This window comes from Zeugodacus cucurbitae, chromosome 4 (assembly GCF_028554725.1).
Source record: "Zeugodacus cucurbitae isolate PBARC_wt_2022May chromosome 4, idZeuCucr1.2, whole genome shotgun sequence".
Classification (NCBI taxonomy): domain Eukaryota; kingdom Metazoa; phylum Arthropoda; class Insecta; order Diptera; family Tephritidae; genus Zeugodacus; species Zeugodacus cucurbitae.
This window is the reverse complement of record NC_071669.1, coordinates 26,559,117-26,580,892: the sequence shown is the minus strand read 5'-3', so window position 1 is coordinate 26,580,892 and position 21,776 is coordinate 26,559,117. Positions and strand designations below refer to the sequence as shown.

Genomic DNA, 21,776 nt, shown 5'->3' with positions numbered 1-21,776 from the left:
GTGAATAGGGATGGCAAAGAATTTTTTTTAATCGATTAAATAATCAAATGATTAATTGCAAGATATAAAAAAATAATTGCAATTAATTGCAATTAATGTAAAAAAATCGATTAATCGATTAATTCCAATGTTTGCAACTTTGCGTAAAAATAAAACCAATAAAATATAGGAGACTATATTCTTATTTCAGACATTCAAATTGTGTTCGTATATACACAAAAACAAAAACGGAAATAAAATTAAAATATCGTATTAAAAATTCATTTGTCTTAGCATAAAGGAAAATATATTCATTGAAGTCAAGAAAATTTAGAAGTCTGTTCAACCAAGTTTGAAGAAAAAGCAATTTCGATAAACGTTTTGTTGTCAAACGATTGCGTTTTTCGGTCGCAGTTGCACCCGCTTTTGAGAAAAGCCGCTCAGCTGGTACTGAGGTACCAAGTAGATGACAATACTTTTTTGAAAGTCCGTATAGTTTGGGTAAACGGTTTTCATTTCTTCCCAAGCCTAAATAGTGTTTCGACTTAGTTCTAATACCTAACAATTCAAATTTTGTATTTTGTAGAAAGAGAAAGGAGAGGAGAAGGGAGACAAAAAAAAACCACAAAGCGTTATTGTGGATGGGGACAGCCGTACTAAACAGGTGCGTAAGCAAATGATTATATGTACAATCAGCTGTTCTCTTCTTACATTTACCAGCTGTGATCAAAGCTGTCATACAGGTTTAATAAATACAGAACAAAAATTTTTTTCCCAACTGCATTACCGACCAAATGACAGGTTGCTAACACCCGGTAGGGAAATCGAAAAAAACAAAAAATGGCTGAACCTCCACATGAGGTGACGCCGAGAAATAGTCTAAGCACGTTTAGAGTAAATACAATTAAAGAGTTACAAAAGGCTAACTCTCTTGTAAATGAAAGGCTTAAAACCTTAGAAGCGATGTGTAATCAATTACACAAAGATAATACAGCACTCAAAAAAGAAAACGAAGAACTGAAAGCCAGTATAAGCAAGCCTGCTAGTACAGCACCAAAACCATCAAAGGTAAGTGTTGATGATGAAGATGAACTAGCTAAAGAAACTGAGTGGATACTCAAAAAGAAGCGCTATTAAAAAAAAACGTAAAGCTGATAGTTCCCCAACAATTAATAGTCCTTTGGAAAATAAAAATATTGAAAATGCGGCCATTAATGATACCAAAATACATCGACCACCACCAATTATAATAAACGATGTTAAAGATTTTAATAAATTACATTCGAATATTACCGCTCTAACAAAAAACAAACTTTTAATAAAGCTTTTGAGTAATTTTTTTGAGTTGATCGTACTGACTATTGAACAATAACAAAATTTTGTCAAACGAATATATACCTTGGTTTAGCCACGAGAGCAAACATAACAGGCCAATAAAGGTAATGATAAAAAATTTACACCACTCATGTGATACTCAATCCATCTTGAACGATCTTAAAGATCAAGACTTTAATGTGTTAAATGCAATTAACAAACTTAAGTGGTAGACTAAAGAACCGCTAGATATGTTTTTAATAGTATTCGATGCTACCGAGGACATTAAGAAAGTTTATCAGATCAAAAGCATTCTTAATACCGTTGTCAAGGTTGAGCCTATCAAAGCCTCTAAATTAATTCCTTAGTGCAAAAACTGTCAAGCTTTTGGACATACAAAGAATTTCTGCGGTAAGCCATCGAGATGTGTGAAATGTGGAGGCAAACACCTTACAACTGAATGCACCAAACCCGAAAAGATTCAGCGAAATGATGCAACTGAGGCGATTCTCATCCTGCAAGCTACCGTGGTTGTGTCGTTGTAAAAGAACTGCAAAAAATTAAAGACAAAAAGAATGGTAATACAGTAGAGGAGAATGTCAATGCTCAGGCGAAAAACACCGTTGCGGACAAAGGAAGGAAGGAAGTAAGACCCCTCCCATCAACTTCTAAACTTACATTTGCGCAAATGGCTAAGCAAGGTCATTCAAATACAGTTCAAAAGTTCCCAAATTTTGGATAAACTAAACGAACAAGAAAAATTATTCAAGTCCATAAATGAACGGCTCAGCGCTCTTGACTACCATATACAATTTATTGATGAACAGTAAATCTTTGAAAATAATGCTATGGAATGCCAATGGTCTTTTCAAAAGTAAAAATGATTTGGAAGTTATTCTAAACGACAGAAATATTGATGTATGTTTGTTGTCCGAATCACATTTTACGAACCATTAATTTTTAAAATGCAATTACCGGATCTACTTGACTTTTTTGTCATCAACAAAGTATCGAAAATCAATTTACGTATTGAAGATAGCTTAGATTTAAGCTCTGATCATTCACCAGTGTAAGATAGCTTAGATTTAAGCTCTGATCATTCACCAGTGTTACTAACTTTATGTGAAAAACCAGTAATTTCGTCCGGCATGTGTTCTTTATCTAATAAACATACTGACTGGTATAAATTTTAGACTATACTGAATAAATTCGCAAACTAGATCGGCTGCTCTCAAAACAGAGCTTAATAGATGTACAGCGGAACTAAGAACAAAAATTAGACAGTTTAAAAACTATTCCTTCAAAAAAGCTCATGGATTTGATTTAATAACCGGAGATATATTACGAAATCTACCAAAGAATTGTGTAAAAAAATTGTAAACATTGTAAATAGCGCATTATACTTAAGATACGTTCCATCGCTTTGGAAAGTATCTGAAGTTATTATGATACCTAAGCCGGGTAAACCATTACATGATGTCACATCTTACAGGCCAATATCGCTGCTGCCAGCTATCGAAAGTCTTCGAGAATGTTCTCATAAAGAGGCTCAAAGAGTACATCAATTCGGCTTTCGTGATCATCATTCAACAATTGGCCAGGTACACCGAATAGTTAATTTCGTTGAAAATGCTATGGATAAAAAGAACGTTTGTTCTGCGGCCTTCTTAGACGTGTCTCAGGCTTTTGATAGAGTTTGGCATTCGGGTATACTGGTGAAACTGAAATGCATGTTACCGAAACAATATTGCGAAATAATTGCTTCCTACCTAAAAGATAGATACTTTCGCATAAAACAAGAGAATGCATACTCAAATTTACACCCGATAGAAGCGGGTGTTCCCCAGGGAAGGGTGTTGGGGTCAATGCCCCACTGACTCAAGTTATGTGACAGCGACATTTGCGGATGACACAGTCCTGCTAGCAGCAGTAGAGTTTACCTCAATATCTACCCTTCGAGTGCAAACAGCACTAAATGGGCTTCCAAGTGGCGCATTAAATTAAACGATTCCAAATCAATGCACGTAGACTTACTATAAAAAAACCATCATACCATCCCATTTATATAAATGGTACTCCTATACCACATCACAAAGGTGCGAGCTTGATTTAAAATTTGCTAAGTTTTACCATCTGGTCGGTAGGAGATCCACGCTTTCAATCGCAAATAAGCTGTTTATATATAATCAAGTACTAAAGCCAATTTGGGCCTATGGAGCTCAACTATGGGGTTGCTGAAGTCAAAACTGTATTGCCTGCATAGTTAATGCTCCTTGGTATGTTAGATCTGCTGACCTTCACCGTGATCTCGGTGTGAATTCAGTAGTAAGCGAAATAACCAAACTTGCAAAGACTCACGAAATGAGGCTTATACAGCATGTAAATGAAGAGGCATCCAGACTCATTCGTACTGCTGAACGAGAAAACCGACTGAAACGTATCAGGCCTTCGGGCTTAGCAAGACAACTGTAGCAGCAAATGAATTTATCTAACATTTAGCTTTTAATTACTATTTATTAAGTTATTAGAATTGAATTTTTGTTAGTATTTAATCATTGTATACTAGGTACAATTGTAATAAAAAAAAATGTATTATTTCTTATGTTTATGTATGTTTCTTTAACTATGAACATTATAATTAAAAGTTATATATTATATAAATCAAAGGAATATTATCATTTCAAAGGAGTTTTCAATTGTGATAGGTTTTCAGTCATAACTGACAATTTTCAGCAATGATAAATTTATTGTCAGTACTGACCCTGTAAAAGACATGAGAGTGAACAATACAGATGCAGGGATAAAGGGATGTCCAACTTATTCCAGTGTGAGAGCGCCTCAAAATTTGCGTTTTTTATAACATTTTGCATTATTACCAGATCAGACAAAATACTAATTTTTGGGCATTTAAATAAAAATACCTAACATTTATTATGGTTAAAAATTATTATATACTGAATGTTTAATATAAAATAACTTATTTCAATTTCATTTAGCGATAAAATGGTATATTAAAATAGCCGGTTTTCGAAGTTTCAGTAATAAATATGGTCAATTATTAAATGTCAACTGAAAATAAATCAATTTCTTTTATAATTTTCCATGAAAAATTAGTTGCTCGATGCTGCAATTCACAAAAATATTCTTAAACCACTTATAAATTACGCGTTTTCATTGATATTTATTGTTTAAAGTTCTTATTACTGATCTTGCAAGGCGGCTAAAAATGTCTCCATCGCATTATTTTTTTGGCAACATTTCAATCTGGCCTTTCCAGTTTCCCAATTGCGAAACGTCAAAACCTCCTCATCTCGACAAACTGTCAAAGTTTAGGTGGTTTTGACGTTTACAATTGCGCTCTCACTTCCAGTGATATGAGAGTTGTACATCTCTTTATCTCTGACAGATGTATAGTTCATTTATACCAAATACCAATGTGTTAGAGAGAGATGCACTCTCATACGTTTCTATTACAGTGTATTTTACCCTTTGTTGCGTATGTGTGTATGTAGTGGTGTTATTGAAATTTCTTTGAATGTGTTGGAGTTTCAGTATCCGAATGATGTTATCCGAAAACTGTCCGTGTTTCATGTATATCTGTTTTTAACCCTAAAACACTAACAATAATGTACATAAATTTTACGTACATTAGAAAAAGTTATTTAAAAACTAAACGTACATTATGGTTCTAGGGTTAAGGGATATTTGCTTTGATGCTCTTATTGAACACACTTCACAGGTTTGTCTCAATTATTATTTTTTAAATCATCTATAATATAAAAATGAATCACAAAATGTGTTGCTAAGTGCATAACTCGAGAACCGCTGAACCGATTTCACAAATTCTTTGTTTAGATTGTTTTTAGAGGTACCGGGATGGTTCTTATGGAGAGAAAAATTAGAAAAATTGCCTGAAAAAGTCTTAAATCCACAATTTTCTAATCACCCATACTAACAATTTGTGTCGTTAGTCTTGAAAAAAGTCGAGAAGAGCCAAACCGATCTGGTTAATTTTAGTTTTGAAATATTTATGGAACAAGAAGATGATTTTATTTGAATTGACAACAAAATTATAAAAAAAAAAAACAAAACAAAAAATAATAATAATTTGAAAGTTGTCATTGTTGCTTTGTTAAAATATTTTTATCATTGTTCAATTGTATAAGGCTATGTCGATAGCCCAAAACAATTTGTAACAAGTAGGGAAAGGCAACCGAACATTTTATACTCTCGCAATTTATTGATGTAATTTTATTACACACAATTTGAAATAAAGTCCAATAGAATAACGAAAATCAGCATATATAGTAAATGAGGGTTGAGGTAATTCCTAAACCGATTTCACTCATTTTCAACGCCCAGTTATAATGGGAATAGGGGCAACTTGGCATCTGTTAGTAGGCAAACCAACGCCACATTCGGCCTTGAAATTACTCCTAAATTGCAAATCGATGAAAACCAGTCTGCAAAATCGACAAAAGTAACGCTATAGCGAAGATTATCCAGATATTCAAGAAGTCGCTGGAGGCACTGCGCAGGATTTCAATGGATTTACGCGACAACCAAAAAATTTTTGGTAGAGCCATGATTCTGTTGGCAGGTGATTTACGCCAGGCTCTTCCAATTATTCCTGGATAATCGCATACCTAAAAAAAAAAATAAACAACTAGCATACGAGTGTTTTGCAACAATATCAAATTACGGTTGTAGAATCAGTTGGAAATGGTAGGGTCCCAGTTGACACCTCAATGGATTAATAACATTTCCAACATATTTCTGTCACTTCATTGACTCGAAGAAGAAGCTTATTCATCGTGTTTTTCCTGACATGAAACCACAATATGATAACCATAAATGACTGCTTGAATTACCTATATTGGTGATCTTAATGCGACATTCAAGGAGAGTTGACACAGCTACAAACCAGGATGACGTATTCAATTATCCAACAGACTATTTTTTCTCTGCACTGAAAAATTTACTAATTTAATGTATACCTTAGCCACAAAAACGTGTGGCCGGGTCTGCTAGTTTTGGAATAAAAATGAATAAAGAAATTGGTTAATTACTATATTTTAAGGTAATTTCAACAAGTAGGGGTTAAAATACATAGTGTAACGGATTTCCCAAATTTGTTGTTAACGCTGAAACTTTACCCTGAGTTCGATCACTGGATTGTCAAATAAAAGCCACACTTTAATGGCTACACACTAATCTTTATTTATAATTCCTTATAACTTAACACTTTATTACTCAAAACTCTACTTTACAACTCTAACTTGTAACTTGTTTACACTTTACTCGACAACTCTTGTCCTCACTCGACAACTCTCATATTAGAACTGTGTCTTGCTGCCAGTCCGGCAGCCCATATATAGTCGATTGTAAGCTATACATTTATATATATTCTAGTTTGTTCTGGTGCCATTTTCGTTACAATAGTTATCTGAATTACTTATAAGTCCACTTTCACACAGGCAACTCTTGTTGCTAATTCTCGGGCGATTTTCTTTTGCTGTCGCCCATTGCGTTCACACGAGCAATTCTTGTTCGACAACTCTGTTCGTGTCTTTCTCTCATTCTCTTTCATATAATTTTCTCAACTTCTTGTACGCATCGTTTCCAAGCAAAGAATATATTCCATTAACTAATTTTTATCGTTATTCTCAATTTTCTAACACATTTTAATTATATTATGCATATTTCTATATGTATTTGCGAATTACATACAAAATTAAATAATTAAATTCAAATTTTCAAATATATTGTACACTGTTACACTGTTACGTAGCAGCGAACTGTTACGAATAAGAACACAAAGCGTGTTGCTCGAACACAGCAGACTCGGCGCGTTTCTCCTCTCCTTGTCGCCCCCTCTCCTATAAAACTAAAAATTGCCGCAACAGAATTGCCTGTGTGAAAGGGGTCTTTAGGGTCTGCTAGGAAATTTAATTTTAAGAGCAAAATTCTTGGTATAATTGCAACCCTGAGACAGCGCCATCTATAGTGCTTCTATAAGTTTCTAGAACGAAAATTTCCTTTAGGAAATTTCCATCATCGAATGACAATCGAAAGAGAAGGTGAAAATTACAATTTAGTACTCATTAAAACACGCTGAAGAAAAGAAATATTGTGGTAAATATAATTTTCGTGAGAGAACACGTACCCTTTTTAATAAAGTGAAAAATCATATTTATAAAAAGGTATTTTTAATAACGATATCAACAATAAGGAAAATAAATTTAGTTTGTTTGGAAAATGTGAACTGTGCAAGAAATTAAAGCTGCAATAAAGATTAGAATATATGTTAAGGAGGAAAAAGATACATACCAAATATTGAAAATTTGTAGCTCATTAAAATTATTAGCAATATTTATATCGTTATAAGTATTTATTTAACATTACTTGTCCATAACATAAAAAGAACTCATTAAAGAGTAGCAGATTTTATACAGATACGTATTTAATTAATAGGTTAGTAACAGTGTTATAGTAAGAAATGTGGTTGAAAGGTGGGGGAAGCATTAGTCCGGTGCAAACTTTTTCGTTTCGTTATCCACATGTTCGGTTTGGGACGAGCTCTTAGTTCAAAGTGTTCAGTCGCGTGGTGGTGAATGAGTTATTAGGTTTGTCAAATTGGTTTGAAACTTCTGGAAAGAAAAAAATCGTAAATATTCAATCGTTTTTCCATTTATTTTGTTGATCATTGATAATTAAGTTTCAATAAAACTTAAAGAAATTGAAAATTTCTCTGTGCTACAATTGTGATTTTTTCTTCTATTGTCAAAAATTATAGAATTTGTGACTCATTGTGCTGAAAGGAAAACTAGCAGTAAATCTTTCAAAGGAAGGATAACGCAATACACTTAACGACGGTGCTGATTATTTTACACTGGAATAGAGTTATTAAAATTTAATTGCGACATCTGAAATAAAGCATTGAAAAAATGTCTGTGATTGGAATCGATTTTGGCAATGAATCTTGCTATGTTGCTGCCGCCAAGGCAGGTGGTATTGAGACCCTCGCTAATGACTATAGTTTGCGTGCAACGCCGTAAGTATAATAATTATTTTCTTATAAAATGAAGGAATATCAGATATTGCAAAAAAAAAATGCATGTTGTACATTCTAAGTTTTGAGGTTATGTTTGTTACTCTTATCGCTTTACTCTGTATGCTAAGAATAAAATTAATACATAAGTTTCATACACATAGTTTCATAGAAAAATAACAATAAAAATAACGTACAATTTAAACGAAAGTAGCAAGTTTGCAATACTTTTATAATTCAAATTGCTTGGAGTTAAAGGTATTTAAGGTAATCTCACAGAAAATAGCTGAGTTATAAGTATCAGTAGAGATATTCAATCTTTGTTAGCGAAAGATTTTCCGTACGATTAAATAAATCGTTATTTAACTTAGATTTATCAAAATCACAAGCTGAAATTCGTGTTTCAGAAAAATATAAAATATGTCGGTACTTAAATGTCTTAAATATACGTCTGTTATTTTTCGAATAAAGGAAATGTTAAAATAGGTTCATGTGTAGTTAAATTTTTTGGTTATTTCGATTACTTATATTTTCTTCAATGTAAATAAGAATGCATATTTTGAGGAATTTAAAAAAGGAAATATTATTTGTTTAGTAAAATTGTCAGCTCAAATTTAATTTTTCGCTAATATAAGATGGACATGAAAAACAATACTTTTGATACTATGTATGAAAAATTTATGATTTAGCATATGACAATCGTATGTTGTATATCTCTTTATACACAATAACGCCCACATGTTCCCAGTTTAAGTACTATTCTTTAACAATTGCATGTTGGTTTGATTGCATCGCCGGCTTACTTCGGTGATAAAACCAGCATTTTTAAATTGATAAATGTACATACTTTTGATTGATTAATTAAACCGAAATATTAATAAAAACAATATTTTTACAACACACGTGTTACTCGAATAATTGAACTGATTTGTTCGTTCGTAGCGTGATTAGGTCTTTGCAACCCCTTACGTATTAGTGTACGTCATCGGTTATTCGTGTCTTTAAACACAATTTAGTCAAAGTAACTTGAACGTTGAGTCATTTTTGTTAGTTTTTGGACATATTTGTATACAGATCATGATGTTGAAAAACAAGAAAAAGAAAACGAGCTGGCGTCACCTTGAGCCGGCTTTTTCTTTGATGACGTAAAAAAGGTGCTGTAACTTTTATGCATGCTCCAAATAATTGTGAGATCAGTTAGTTTTTTCTTTTGAATAGGATAGTTGCTTAGTATAAAATTTTGAAGTCAAAATTTAATTATATGAAAAATAAAAATAATTATAACTACTTTTTTCTATGTATTTATAAATTTGGGTTAATATAACATTTTTATTTTTCAGTTCTTTTGTTGCTTTCGATGGCAGAAAGCGCATTATTGGTGTGGCGGCTAAAAACCAACAGGTCACAAATATGAAAAATACAGTGAGTGGTTTCAAGCGTTTGTTGGGACGTAAATTCAACGATCCACACGTGCAACGAGAACTTAGCAGCATTCCAACCAAAGTGGAGCAGCGTCCTGATGGCGGCATTGGTTACAAAGTTAACTACTTAGATCAGGAACAGTACTTTTCCCCTGAACAACTGACAGCAATGCTATTCACTAAATTAAAGGAAACATCGACAACTGCTCTGCAAGCTCAGGTTCGTGTTGCTTTGCTTTTCAAAAAAGGTGTAAATTTAAACATTGTAAATTAATTTAATTATTTTGCATTAGGTTAATGACTGTGTAATCACTTGCCCAGCATACTTCACTAACTCGGAGCGCAAAGCTTTGTTAGACGCTGCTCAGATTGCTGGCTTAAATGTTTTGCGCCTTATGAACGAAACGACAGCAACAGCGCTTTCATACGGTTTTTATAAGCAAGATTTGCCTGATGAAAGTAAACCACGAAATGTAGTATTCGTTGATTGTGGCAACTCTTCGCTTCAAGTCAGTGTGTGCGCCTTTACTAAAGGTAAATTGAAGATGCTTGCAAGTGCATGGGATCAGATTGGTGGACGCGACTTTGATAGCGTGTTGGCAGAACATTTTGCCAAAGAATTCTACGACCGTTACAAGTTGAATGCCAACACTAATGCTCGTGCTTATCTACGTTTGCTTACTGAAATTGAGAAATTGAAAAAGCAAATGTCTGCCAACAGTACAAAATTGCCTATCAATATAGAATGTTTTATGGATGATGTTGATGTTTCTTCATCAATGCAGCGTGCCCAGATGGAAGAACTATGTGGTCATCTATTCAAACGAGTAGAAATGACGTTCGTTAAACTTTTACAGGATTCCAAATTATCGCTGGATGACATACACTCTGTGGAAGTTGTCGGTGGTACTACACGTATCCCCGCTATAAAGCAACTTATTGAACAGGTAATAAATATAGTCGAAGTGACAATAACAATTGATTTTATATTTAAAAGTGATTTGCTAATATATAAATAAATGTTTAGGTATTCGGGAAACCTGCTAGTACCACTTTGAATCAGGATGAGTCGGTGTCACGCGGTGCAGCATTGCAATGTGCAATCATGTCACCAGCAGTTCGTGTACGCGAATTTGGTGTAACTGATATCCAAAATTATGCTGTCAAAGTGAGCTGGGATGGTGAGGGTTCTCAAACAGGCGGTGAAATCGAAGTATTCCCCGCCTTCCATTCCGCTCCGTTCAGTCGCTTGCTTACACTGAATCGAAAAGAACCCTTTTCAATGACTGTGCAATATGCACAAACTATACCCTTCCCAGATCCAGTTATCGGAAAGTGGTTTATTAAAGATGTTAAAGCAAATGAACGTGGGGAGCATCAGGAAGTCAAAGTGAAAGTCCGTATCAATCACCATGGCCTGGTATTGATTTCTAGCGCCTCTCTCGTTGACAAGAAAGAAGAAGAAACTGCCAATGCTGGTGCTGCCGGCGAGCAAAATTCAGCACCTAGCAGTGAAGAAAAGGGTAACGCTGGTGATCAACAACAGCAGCAAACTGGTAACGGTGGTGAACCGATGGAAGTACAGCAAGAGGTAAGTTCATGTGTTGTAAATCAAGAAGTATTGTTATTTTTTTTATAATTTCATATATATTTATTTGTTATACGCTTGGATTTCTATAGTAGGGAATACATTTCGTTACTCCCTGAGTTTTTGTATCTAACTGTAATTTATTGTGCTTTTAACGATAAAAACAACCTTGCCCGTATGGATAGTTTTCTTGTAATTTTGTTGTAATTGATTATTCCAATGAAAAGCCATCATTCATAACAAATTAACTATTTTGCATTGTGCATCGATTTAAATAGATATGTTTATATTACCACCCTATTCTGTGCACTTTACAAATGCAACATATTTCTAATTTATCAAGATAGGAAATTTTTCAAGCATTTCGTCTTAAATAAAAAGCTTTTTTCTTGATAAATTGTTAAGATGTCAAATGTTCTTGACAATGCTCATTACGACTAAAATAGCTTATTGTGCATCTTCTTGTGAAAATAAAATTGTTAAACGAAGATGAATATTGTGTGAATATGGATCGCTGGCGTCATTTAAAAAGTTTATGCGATGCTAGCAATCAATTTTCACTTAATTTTTTAAGAATTAATAATTTGAACAGAAATATCAGCTGGTTTCTGTTTACATTATTTTATTCAACACATGTGTGGGGAATAGCTCTGCGTACTGAAGCTTTGTATTTTATTGAGATTGTCACGGTTAAAAAATTGAATTTCGTAATAAAAATTTTAATAAATTAACAATACTTTTTTAATTAATCAACTGCACAGAATGAGGGTGTAACTCCTACTTTATTATAGTTGCGTCTATTGTAAAGATTTGGTACATAAATTATACTATTTATCCGCTGATACCCATTAGGTGATAGTTATTGAGTGAGGGAAATGATATTTACCTTCTGAATATTTCAGTTTTTAATTTGTAATGTTAACAGAAGCAATTTGCTGTATATACATTTTTACTTGTATACTTTAATTTGAGAGTACTAAAGTGAAGTAATTCTTCGCCAAGCATAGCTCGAAGTTCACTTTTATTTGTGTTGTAACAAAAGTATTACTTAATTTTTTATTTATTTTAAATTGATTCGAAAATATTAATATTAAAATTTAATAAAGTAAATTTAGGTTTGGCAGTAAACAAAACATTTAAAATAGAAAAATAAAATATCGATTATATTAGATTATAAGTATGTGTATATTTATGAGATTATGCATTTTTGTGTATTCATTCTCTGTTTGTTTTGCATATGTTTTTTGTTCGTACAATTACCTTTTGTCATCAAACAGTGCACGCGTTCGCGTATAAATATGTATATATGGATATATATATTTATGTATATTTGCAGCATTGCTATTAATTTTCATTTTCTCCTTGCACTAATTCATGAGTTTATTGCAACTGTCCTTTAGCGATTTGCCTATTTTTTTATTACACCTTTCGCTTAAGAATGTTTGTCAGGTCCTAAAGAGACTGCCCAAGTCTAGTGAGTTGGTGAAGTTATTACATCCGTATTACAATTGACTCATTCAATTTTGATTGATTTGTTTGTTGTTTTGTATAATTGCGTAGGCATGTAATGAAAATGAGGAAGATAATAATACATCAACAGCCTCATCACCTGGAGGACAAGGGTGGGCTCAGCGGGTCAAAGGCTGGTTTAGTTCGGTACGTTTTTTCTAGCAATTACCAAAGTAAATATTAAAATATGTAAAAAGCTCATGAGTCTTCTAAAATAAGTATATATTAACATTGATCCAATATTGAAAATCAGTAAACATTTAATAAGAATTTAACGACATATATATATGTATGTACCTATTGAGAAAGAAGACCGCTCACAAGCCATGCCTACACCCTGTGTGCTCCACTTATTAATATACATTTCGAAACCAATACGATGAATCATAATCACTTTATATGCATATGAAAAACATTTATCGATATAATTTTGTTTTAAAAACCATTAAATGACGCAATTTGTAATTCTATACAAAGACGATTTGCGTGCCTGTAAGAAAGGTAACGTATTAGTTCAATATGAATTGAATTAGTACCCCTTTTCGATAATATTAACTCATATTTTATCAAATTTAGATTTATAACACGCATATCACTTGCGCTTCAATCTGAAATAGCTACAGGGATTTACTTACTAGTTTCTAATGCAATGTCGTACTTTTTAAAATTTCTATAGGCTGTTGCTGTATGAGCTGTTTCCTTCCTTTGCATTCATTTACATGAGGCTCGCTTTCTTCATTTATATTTGTAGAATTAAGTTCAACTATCTGCTGGCCCATAAACGTATATGTTTTTGATATTTTTAGGGCAACGACAAGAAAAAGAAGGCCACGAAATTAATTGAGCTTCCGATGGAAGTGAAGACTCATGGTTTCTCATCACCAGATTTGCAGAACTTGGTACAACAAGAGGCTAAAATGATTGCTAACGACGCTCGGGAGACCCAACGCGTTGATGCTAGGAATGCTCTTGAGGAATTCGTGTATGACATGCGTAATAAGCTTCAGGTAAGCACTTTTGTTAATTAATTATTTTGATTGTTATGATTTTGATGCTATTTTTTACTATTTTGATAATAAATTTGTTGCTATATCTTACATAGTGACCGATGGAAACATTAATAAAAAAGTTTAACTTTTGTTAAAAAAATGATTGCCACAATATTTAACTAATTATATTACAATTGAGAGATAAACAGTATGCCTGCTTGACATACTTAGAGCCACAGTAGCGGACAAAAAAAGAGGACACTCTGGAAATTAGTGAATTTTTGATTTTATTTCAAAACTAACTAAGTGTTTTATTATCGCTGAATAAAGTCTTCTTCTTGACTGGCGTAATCACAGCTTACGCGGTTATAGCCGAGATTAATAATTTTCTTAGTATAATTAATAGCTATTTGTATAATAGAATTTGATTTGTGAATGCTACATCAATGTAAAGTAAAGTCACCGCAAGTAAATGTCCCGTTTTTTTTGTCCACTACTGTATGATGCCAATACCGCGGGTTTTTTGTGCACTACTGTATCTTACTTTGACAATCGAATACTTACTCGTTCATTTTAACTTCACAATTATACTAAAATAATATTTATATATTTTACCCAATGGCAACATTATGTAATCTTCAACGATTATTTGTTTCAGGGAGGCCCACTTGAACGTTATGTTTTGGAAGCAGATCGTGAAGCCATCTGCTCTCAACTTAATGATCTCGAAAATTGGTTGTATGAGGAGGGAGAAGATTGTGATCGTGATACTTATGTTAATAAATTGAAAGGACTTCATACCCAAACAGATCCTATTAAAGAACGCGCCAATGATTACGAGAATGCACCAGCAGCTTTCGACGAACTCAACCATAGCATTCAAGTAGCGCGTGGTGCAATCAACGAGTTCAAAAAGGGTGCCGCTAAGTATGATCATCTTACAGAGGCCGAATTTTTGAATATCTCTGAGGCAGCTGACAAAGCGCAAAAGTGGCTAGATAGTAATATGGCAAAGTTTACACAAACGCCACGCATGCATGACAGTCCCGTCAAAGTTGCCGATATACGCCATGAAGTACAAACACTGAATGCTTGCGTCAATTCGGTTATTAATCGTCCAAAACCAAAACCAGCTGCGAAACCAGCGCCTGCGAAAGACGCCAATACCGCGGGAGCGGGAGAGCAAAATGGCGAAAATGCAGAAAAAGAAAACGATAAAGCAGCACATAATCCAATGGATGATGCTACCATGGATGTGGAATAAATAAAACAAGAACTAGTTGCTTTTGTGGTGGGGGGGTGTTTATAGAAAGTAAGTCGTCCTGCCTATACGTAAGAAGCCAGAAAATATAGAACAAGCACGAGCTTTTCTGTTTTTGTTATGATATCTGAGTTTAGGTGGGCATCGAGATAAAAGTGAAGTGAAAAAAGATATATCTTCGTAATATTGCAGTTGGGGGGCGATAACAGGTATCAATATAATCTCTGAAAGCAGTCCGTAAATATTGAGATAGAAACAACAAAACAAACAAAATGCAATGAGAATTCTGTTATTACTTACATGCAAATTCGATTGAAAGGATTTCAGTATTTACAATAAAAAATAATGATTTTAATTTTTACTAATTGCTAAACAAAAATCATAAAAATAACGACTAAATATTATATATTTCAAAACCAATTCACTAAATGTCGGATGCAAAACAGTTTCAAATCATTGCTTGGGCTAAAAATCCTTAAATATTGATTTACAAAAATGCTTTCTAATTTATAATTATTATTATTTTGTCTACTGAGATTGGAGCACATTCATACATGTAATTACATTTTTTCAAATGAATATTATATAAGCAAAATTTTCACTGAGACCTCTTGATGATAATCTATTTTTATAGAAAAATTGAAATTACACAGAACTCGAATCGAAATTGTAAATTCGTGGCATTACGGAGGATTCGGATAAATTCTATTTTGATTAGTTTCAGTACTGCATTACAGAAATTGCAATTTTCTTAGCATTTTTAGAATGTAATATAATTGTATATTATTCACTTAAAATTTCTGAATATTCACTTCTTTATTTATGTTACCATATAGACCGCCATTGAAGATGCATTGCACCATACGTTGACATTTCCGTTGCTTTACTTTTAGGCTAACGAATGACTGGCTATGAAGAAGTGGCCCTTATAAACTTGCATACATACGTATTATCGCATTGTAGAGCTCATTCACTATTAATTAAAGTTATGTATGTATTTACATGTAATTGAATTAATCGCTGCGGTATTAATTTCTAGAATTTAGCAGATTTTTCAAATAATAGAATTTACAGTTTGGACTAAATTGAATTTGTAAAGGAATAATCTTAATCTAATAAACTAAAACGAAATAAACAACACTCAACAACAATTGTTAGTTGCATTTGTCATTTATATGCTAAGAGATTGAAAGTTATTACAATAGGTCTAATTCAAATATCACTCCGAGCATTGATTTTCACTACAAGTAGTGGTCAGAGGGACTTTCATATATCAGGAAAGTTTTTGCAGTCTGTTGCAATAATGTATTCAACTTATCTAAGTCGAAATCTCTTTCTAGATCCGATATGCTGAGTATGAGGATCTGCGTGTAAGTATCGGGCATGATATCGAAATTTTTGCATTTATGAACTTAAAGATGATGAGTTCGGGTACTTTATAAAATTTTACAAAAAAAATTCAATTTGTGTTAATTTATAATCATAAAAATTACTTTAATGACAAGCTCCATTAATTGAATTTCGCCTTTTTTTTCTGCAACTACTTTTACTTCACTGCAGAATTTGCACTTTTTTGCGTATCAGCTACGCCGTTTTCGAATAGCAACTCTTTCGATGAGATCAGTATTAAGTTTAGCGTCGGATGTTTAATGTACATCCGTTTCCTGTGAACTTCGAATTCACACACAATTAAAACTTAATGTGTAATACTTTGGCCTCTTATTAGTACAGATATTTGAATTCAATTCTATTGAGTCCTATAACCAGTTTGAGGTATTTATAAATATACAGTGCAACGCTCAGATTTTAAGCATATTGTGGACCCTGTCTTAGTCAAATAATTCTTGCCAGACAATAGAAAAGAAGTTCTCGTATGATTTTCATATACAACCAGTTCGAATTATAATTCACCAATAGTGAACGTTTAATGTATTTTTAACAAAAAATTTCGCAAAATTTGTTCTTTAGAATTATTCATTTCAGGTATATGAGTAATATGTGGCAGCCTTTTTCACAAAAGTTATCGATAAATAAGTAGTTTAATTTGCATTGAGCTTATATGTAATCTTGTGCAAAATACTTAATGTGGACCGTGTGGCCTAATGGATAAGGCGTCGGACTTCGGATCCGAAGATTGCAGGTTCGAGTCCTGTCACGGTCGAAGGAGTACAATTTTTTTTTCATTTATCTTTTATTATTGTATGTTCACACTGTTTATTAGTAACGCTACAAGTGCTTTTATTTCAATAATTAATATTATTTTTAATAATTAAAACAAAATATGTTTTATTCAATTACTTATTATGTGCACTGTGCTGGAACCAGCTTTGTTTGCTTTTAATAATTTGTATTTCTGACGCTCTTGAATTATTGTGGGAAAGGTGTCGGACCGATAACATATAAATTAGAGATTCAATCAAACTTCTAAATATTCTCGCTCTGTTTTATTTGAGCATTGATGTAATGATTAATACATTTTATGAAGTAAATGTTATAGGATTAAGCCGGATTGTTACACAAGTACTGGAATTAATAATTTAACTATGACTTTTTGTACTTAAAGTAGACTTTAAACACATTTTTTTCAAATTGTATTTGGCTACCCCCACCACAGTACTCAGAGATATCGTACGTAGCTTCTTAAAATATCGATTGTAACTTCACAGTAACATTATCTAGAAAACTATGTATTTTTTAATCGTAGCATTTATCTGTCCGTCTGCGCAAGCGAAGCCATCCTCAATGGTTCCCCAACAAAGGGTATAAGATTAAGACGTATGCCTTTTTCATTATCTTCCCAAGTCAATTTCCTGTCGAGATCTGAAGAGATCTAGGTACATTACACGTCACCAGGATGAAAACAGAGCCCTCAATAAGTGCAGAGGGACAAGCCGGTTTTCTATACTTCTTAGTAAAAATCACACAAAGATACCCTTGAGATCAAGCTTGAAGTACGATTCGACCGATTAGGCACACTCGATGTCGATCTCGATCGAGAAAGGTATGTACCGTATATTCATTGTGTATATGAGTTCATTCTATACATGTCATAAGAGCCTGAAACGCAGTGTCAACCGGACTGCTTTCACTGTAGGCATGCTGAGCTCTTAATGCCTTCTTGTATTGTTCTCGAGAATACGCCTGAACCTCACAGCATTGTTGTCCGCCAGCAGTAAAAATCAATAAAAACGCATTAATACCCTGTCTACGAATTTTAATAAACAACTTATTGCTCACTTTTTCAGACAAAATTGGACAAAATAACAGCAGTTTAAAGTTTGAGCCCGAAAAATAAATAATGAAAATACACGAGCACCTTGAATATAATACTACTAAACTGTAAAGAAAATATCAAAACATTTTTTGCAGTTTAAATTGTTAACAACGATGACTTCCAAAAACATACAAGTGCAGACAGAATGCCATATGAATTCTCAATCTGGACACATGAGTCTAATGACCAGTAGCAGGTAGATTTCAGAATATCAATTATGTTACACATGTAATTTATCACACTTTCATTCAATAGGAATATTTGGCTGAGCTGTTGGAAGACCATTGTCGAGCTGCTGCACAAGCCAGACAACTTTCCAATGTTGATTTGCATATACATATGTATGTATGTATATGTATGATAGATAATAATGATACATAGTCGAATTGGCAAAATCTGAAGTAAATATATTGGTTTAACTGGATATTTACATATTTTCTATATTAACAGTTGCTGTGGGTGAAAACAGCTCGAGTAGTATATAAAGTGAAGAATTTAGACAAAACTGGGGCTCTGAATGCAGAATCGATGAAAGAAAGAAAGCGACATTTTTCCATTTTAATTTAATATTGTTTCGAAAATTTCATCAGTTGGTCAAACGGTGTTCGTGCATTAACATGGCGAAATTTCAACGTATCTTTTACACATTATTGGTGATATTGGTGCTATTGGCACTGTGTGTTGAGGGGCAGCGGCAACAAAAGCTCGGAGGTAAGCGTCGAAAAGAACAAGAAGACAGACAGAAGTCCGGCCATGTACAAAAACCAATGCGTCAAACAATCAGGGAACGACCGGAAAATACTCAAAAGCTTCGTTACATAACTAAGGATATTCCCAATTTGGGACGCGTTCGTGGTCGTACATTCAAAACTGTATGGGCGGGGAAATCGATACTGCAATTTCTGGACATCCCCTATGCCAAATCACCAGTTGGCGCATTGCGCTTTAAGGTTCGTAAGCTATCTGTTTAGGTTCTCCATATGATTTGTTTTCATTCTGATTTACTATTTTGCTTCCTTTAGCCTCCAGTGCCTGCCGAACCTTGGGAGGGCACACTGAATGCGCACGTAGCTCATGTTGGTTGTCCTTCACTCCAGGAATTGCACAATATCAAGCGTTGGAGGAAGGAGAAAATTGACTTTGAAGACTGTCTGCGTTTAACTATCAATACGAAAAATGTAAGTATAATTTTAACGAATTATACCTAATTTTATACTAACTCGCATAGTGATTATACAGTATAAATATGATTCATCTGGACCATGAAAATGATATCAATCACTTATTTTAGTTCACTGACAATGCACCCGTTATGGTCTATATTCACGGCGACTTTCTTTATGAAGGTAGCAGTACAGAGGCCACTCCTGGATATTTATTAGAAGAAAATGTCGTGTTGGTCTCCGTGCGCTATCGCTTAGGTCCTTTTGGTTTTTTGTCAACGCTGACGGATGAAATACCCGGAAATGCCGCTGTACAAGACGTTATCTTGGCGCTAAAATGGATTCAAGAGCACATTTCAGCCTTTGGTGGTGATCCAAAACGCGTTACACTTTTTGGACAAGTCGGTGGATCCGCCTTGATCAATGTATTAACTATGAGTCCGGCAGTAAGTCAAACGCATTAGACTAGCTATTGATATAAAGGTGTTTAAAACTAAAGAAAAATGTTTTAGGTTCCAGATGGTCTATTTCATCGTGTTATTTACCAATCCGGTACTGCATTATCACCCGCTTTCATCACCGATAATCCACTGCCAGCAACTAAAGACATTGCGAAATACGCAGGCTGCAAGAATCTCAAGAAAGTAGAAGCGCTCAATAAGTGTTTGCGAAAAATGAACACCACCACTCTATTGAATGCATTCAGTGCACATGGCGACGCCAATGCTCAATTGGGTGTCGGCAATTATGGAGGCGTGCAATTTGTAGTCGGCGGCCCATCGGGAATTCTACCAAAACACCCGGGAGAACTATTAGCGTCTGAAGATTTCAAAGCATATCCTACACTCGGTGGTAGCGTTAAAAATGGCGGCACATTTATGCTTAAAGGTGGCGTAATAGTTTAATTCATGAAAGTAATTCGATATAACTCTGTTTTCTTGTATGTAGATATTTATATTGATAACTTCAATGAGACCATAATTGATGATCAACTTGATGGCATGGGCTACATTGATCACATCATAGCGCAGACTAATGGCCCTGATCCTACAGGTGTTTGGAGAAAATTCGCACAAGGTGTGGTTTTCTCAGCCGAAGATATTAAGAATGGATCCTTTTATAAACTCGTGCCAGGGCTGATCGATGTAAGTATCGATATTTACTTGATGTATACAACATTAACAAACCATTTAATAACTACAGATGTGCAGTACCATACCGTTTAAGAATCCCGTTTTATTGGCCTTAAAAGCGAATGCAAAGAAACTACCGAACAGTACCTATCTGTACACATTCGATTATGAAGGCGAACTTAACCGTTATTCGGTCAGTGAAGATGTGGATGGTTCAGCGCCTTTTGCACTTGGCGTCTCATTAACCGATGAAAATTTGTATCTTTTCCCCTGGCCAAGGCATAATTCCTTAAATCTAAATCGCGACATTAAGGTTGCCAAACGTATGGTGGCATTATGGACGTCATTCGCGACAAATGGCGTACCAACAGCACCGCATACACCGACATGGCCGGCAATGACCGAAGAAACTGGTCCGTACTTGAAAATTGGTCGTCTTGTAACTGTTGGCAAAAACTACATCGATGAATATAACATTGCTGTAAAGGAGACTCGGCAGGGATACAATTTGGTTAACGACGAATTCTTCGGTAGTTTGGTCGAAATAACTGATGCTGAAGCGGCAGAAAGCAACAAGGAAGATGAAGGCGACGATAATGAGGATGATGACGATAATGGTAGAAATTTAAATTTTGTATTTTTAACGAAGAATGGTGGGCGTATAGGATTAAATAATTACAATTAAATCTGATTGGTGTGTTAATAATAAGATCATTTATATATTTACTTATACATTATTTTTTTGTTTGACTTATTTAATTAATTAATTTATTATTGTTAAAAGTTGAATAAAAATCCATGGAATTTTCTGTGTGTATCGACATTATATTTGATTTCATATAAATTGCGAAAGTACCTAATGTTGTTTTGGTGTTTTCGACCTCCTATTGGACAGAGACTACTTGTTTATGGTGGCGTTTTACTATTAAAGCAAGTATAGATAGTGACAGCGTCGAATTATTCACAAAAATAGTTGTTATAGTGAAATTTGAGTCACATTAATTATAGTGCTGATAAAAGCAAGTAAGGAAGGGCTAAATTCGGGTGTACCCGAACATTTTATACTCACGCAATTTATTTGTTTAATTTTTTTA

At 33.9% G+C, this 21,776-nt stretch overlaps 2 protein-coding genes and 1 non-coding gene across 9 annotated transcripts; all 3 read left to right on the top strand.

Annotated features, from left to right (window-relative positions):
• Positions 1-7,277: 7,277 nt before the first annotated feature.
• Positions 7,278-16,263, top strand: Hspa4l_2 (heat shock 70 kDa protein 4). 7 transcript variants are annotated; one of them, XM_011191841.3, is made up of 9 exons: positions 7,340-7,496; positions 8,090-8,347; positions 9,685-9,985; positions 10,059-10,712; positions 10,793-11,356; positions 12,914-13,009; positions 13,669-13,869; positions 14,510-15,163; positions 16,006-16,263. In XM_011191841.3, the coding sequence occupies exons 2-8, from the start codon at positions 8,241-8,243 to the stop codon at positions 15,113-15,115; spliced, it is 2,529 nt and encodes an 842-aa protein (XP_011190143.1). In that variant the 5' UTR covers positions 7,340-7,496; positions 8,090-8,240; the 3' UTR covers positions 15,116-15,163; positions 16,006-16,263. The 7 variants fall into 7 exon arrangements, with proteins under 7 accessions (XP_011190140.1, XP_011190143.1, XP_011190138.1 ...); XM_011191838.3 differs by lacking the exon at positions 16,006-16,263 and having other exon boundaries at positions 7,278-7,428; positions 14,510-15,234; XM_011191836.3 differs by lacking the exon at positions 16,006-16,263 and having other exon boundaries at positions 14,510-15,234.
• A 937-nt stretch (positions 16,264-17,200) lies between these two features.
• Positions 17,201-17,273, top strand: Trnar-ucg (transfer RNA arginine (anticodon UCG)). Its single transcript has one exon. It is a non-coding gene; the product is annotated as a tRNA-Arg (tRNA).
• A 1,596-nt stretch (positions 17,274-18,869) lies between these two features.
• On the top strand, positions 18,870-21,486 carry LOC105217060 (glutactin). Its single transcript, XM_011191873.3, has 6 exons — positions 18,870-19,336; positions 19,409-19,564; positions 19,678-19,995; positions 20,062-20,437; positions 20,498-20,694; positions 20,753-21,486. The coding sequence occupies exons 1-6, from the start codon at positions 19,004-19,006 to the stop codon at positions 21,365-21,367; spliced, it is 1,995 nt and encodes a 664-aa protein (XP_011190175.1). The 5' UTR covers positions 18,870-19,003; the 3' UTR covers positions 21,368-21,486.
• Positions 21,487-21,776: the final 290 nt, after the last annotated feature.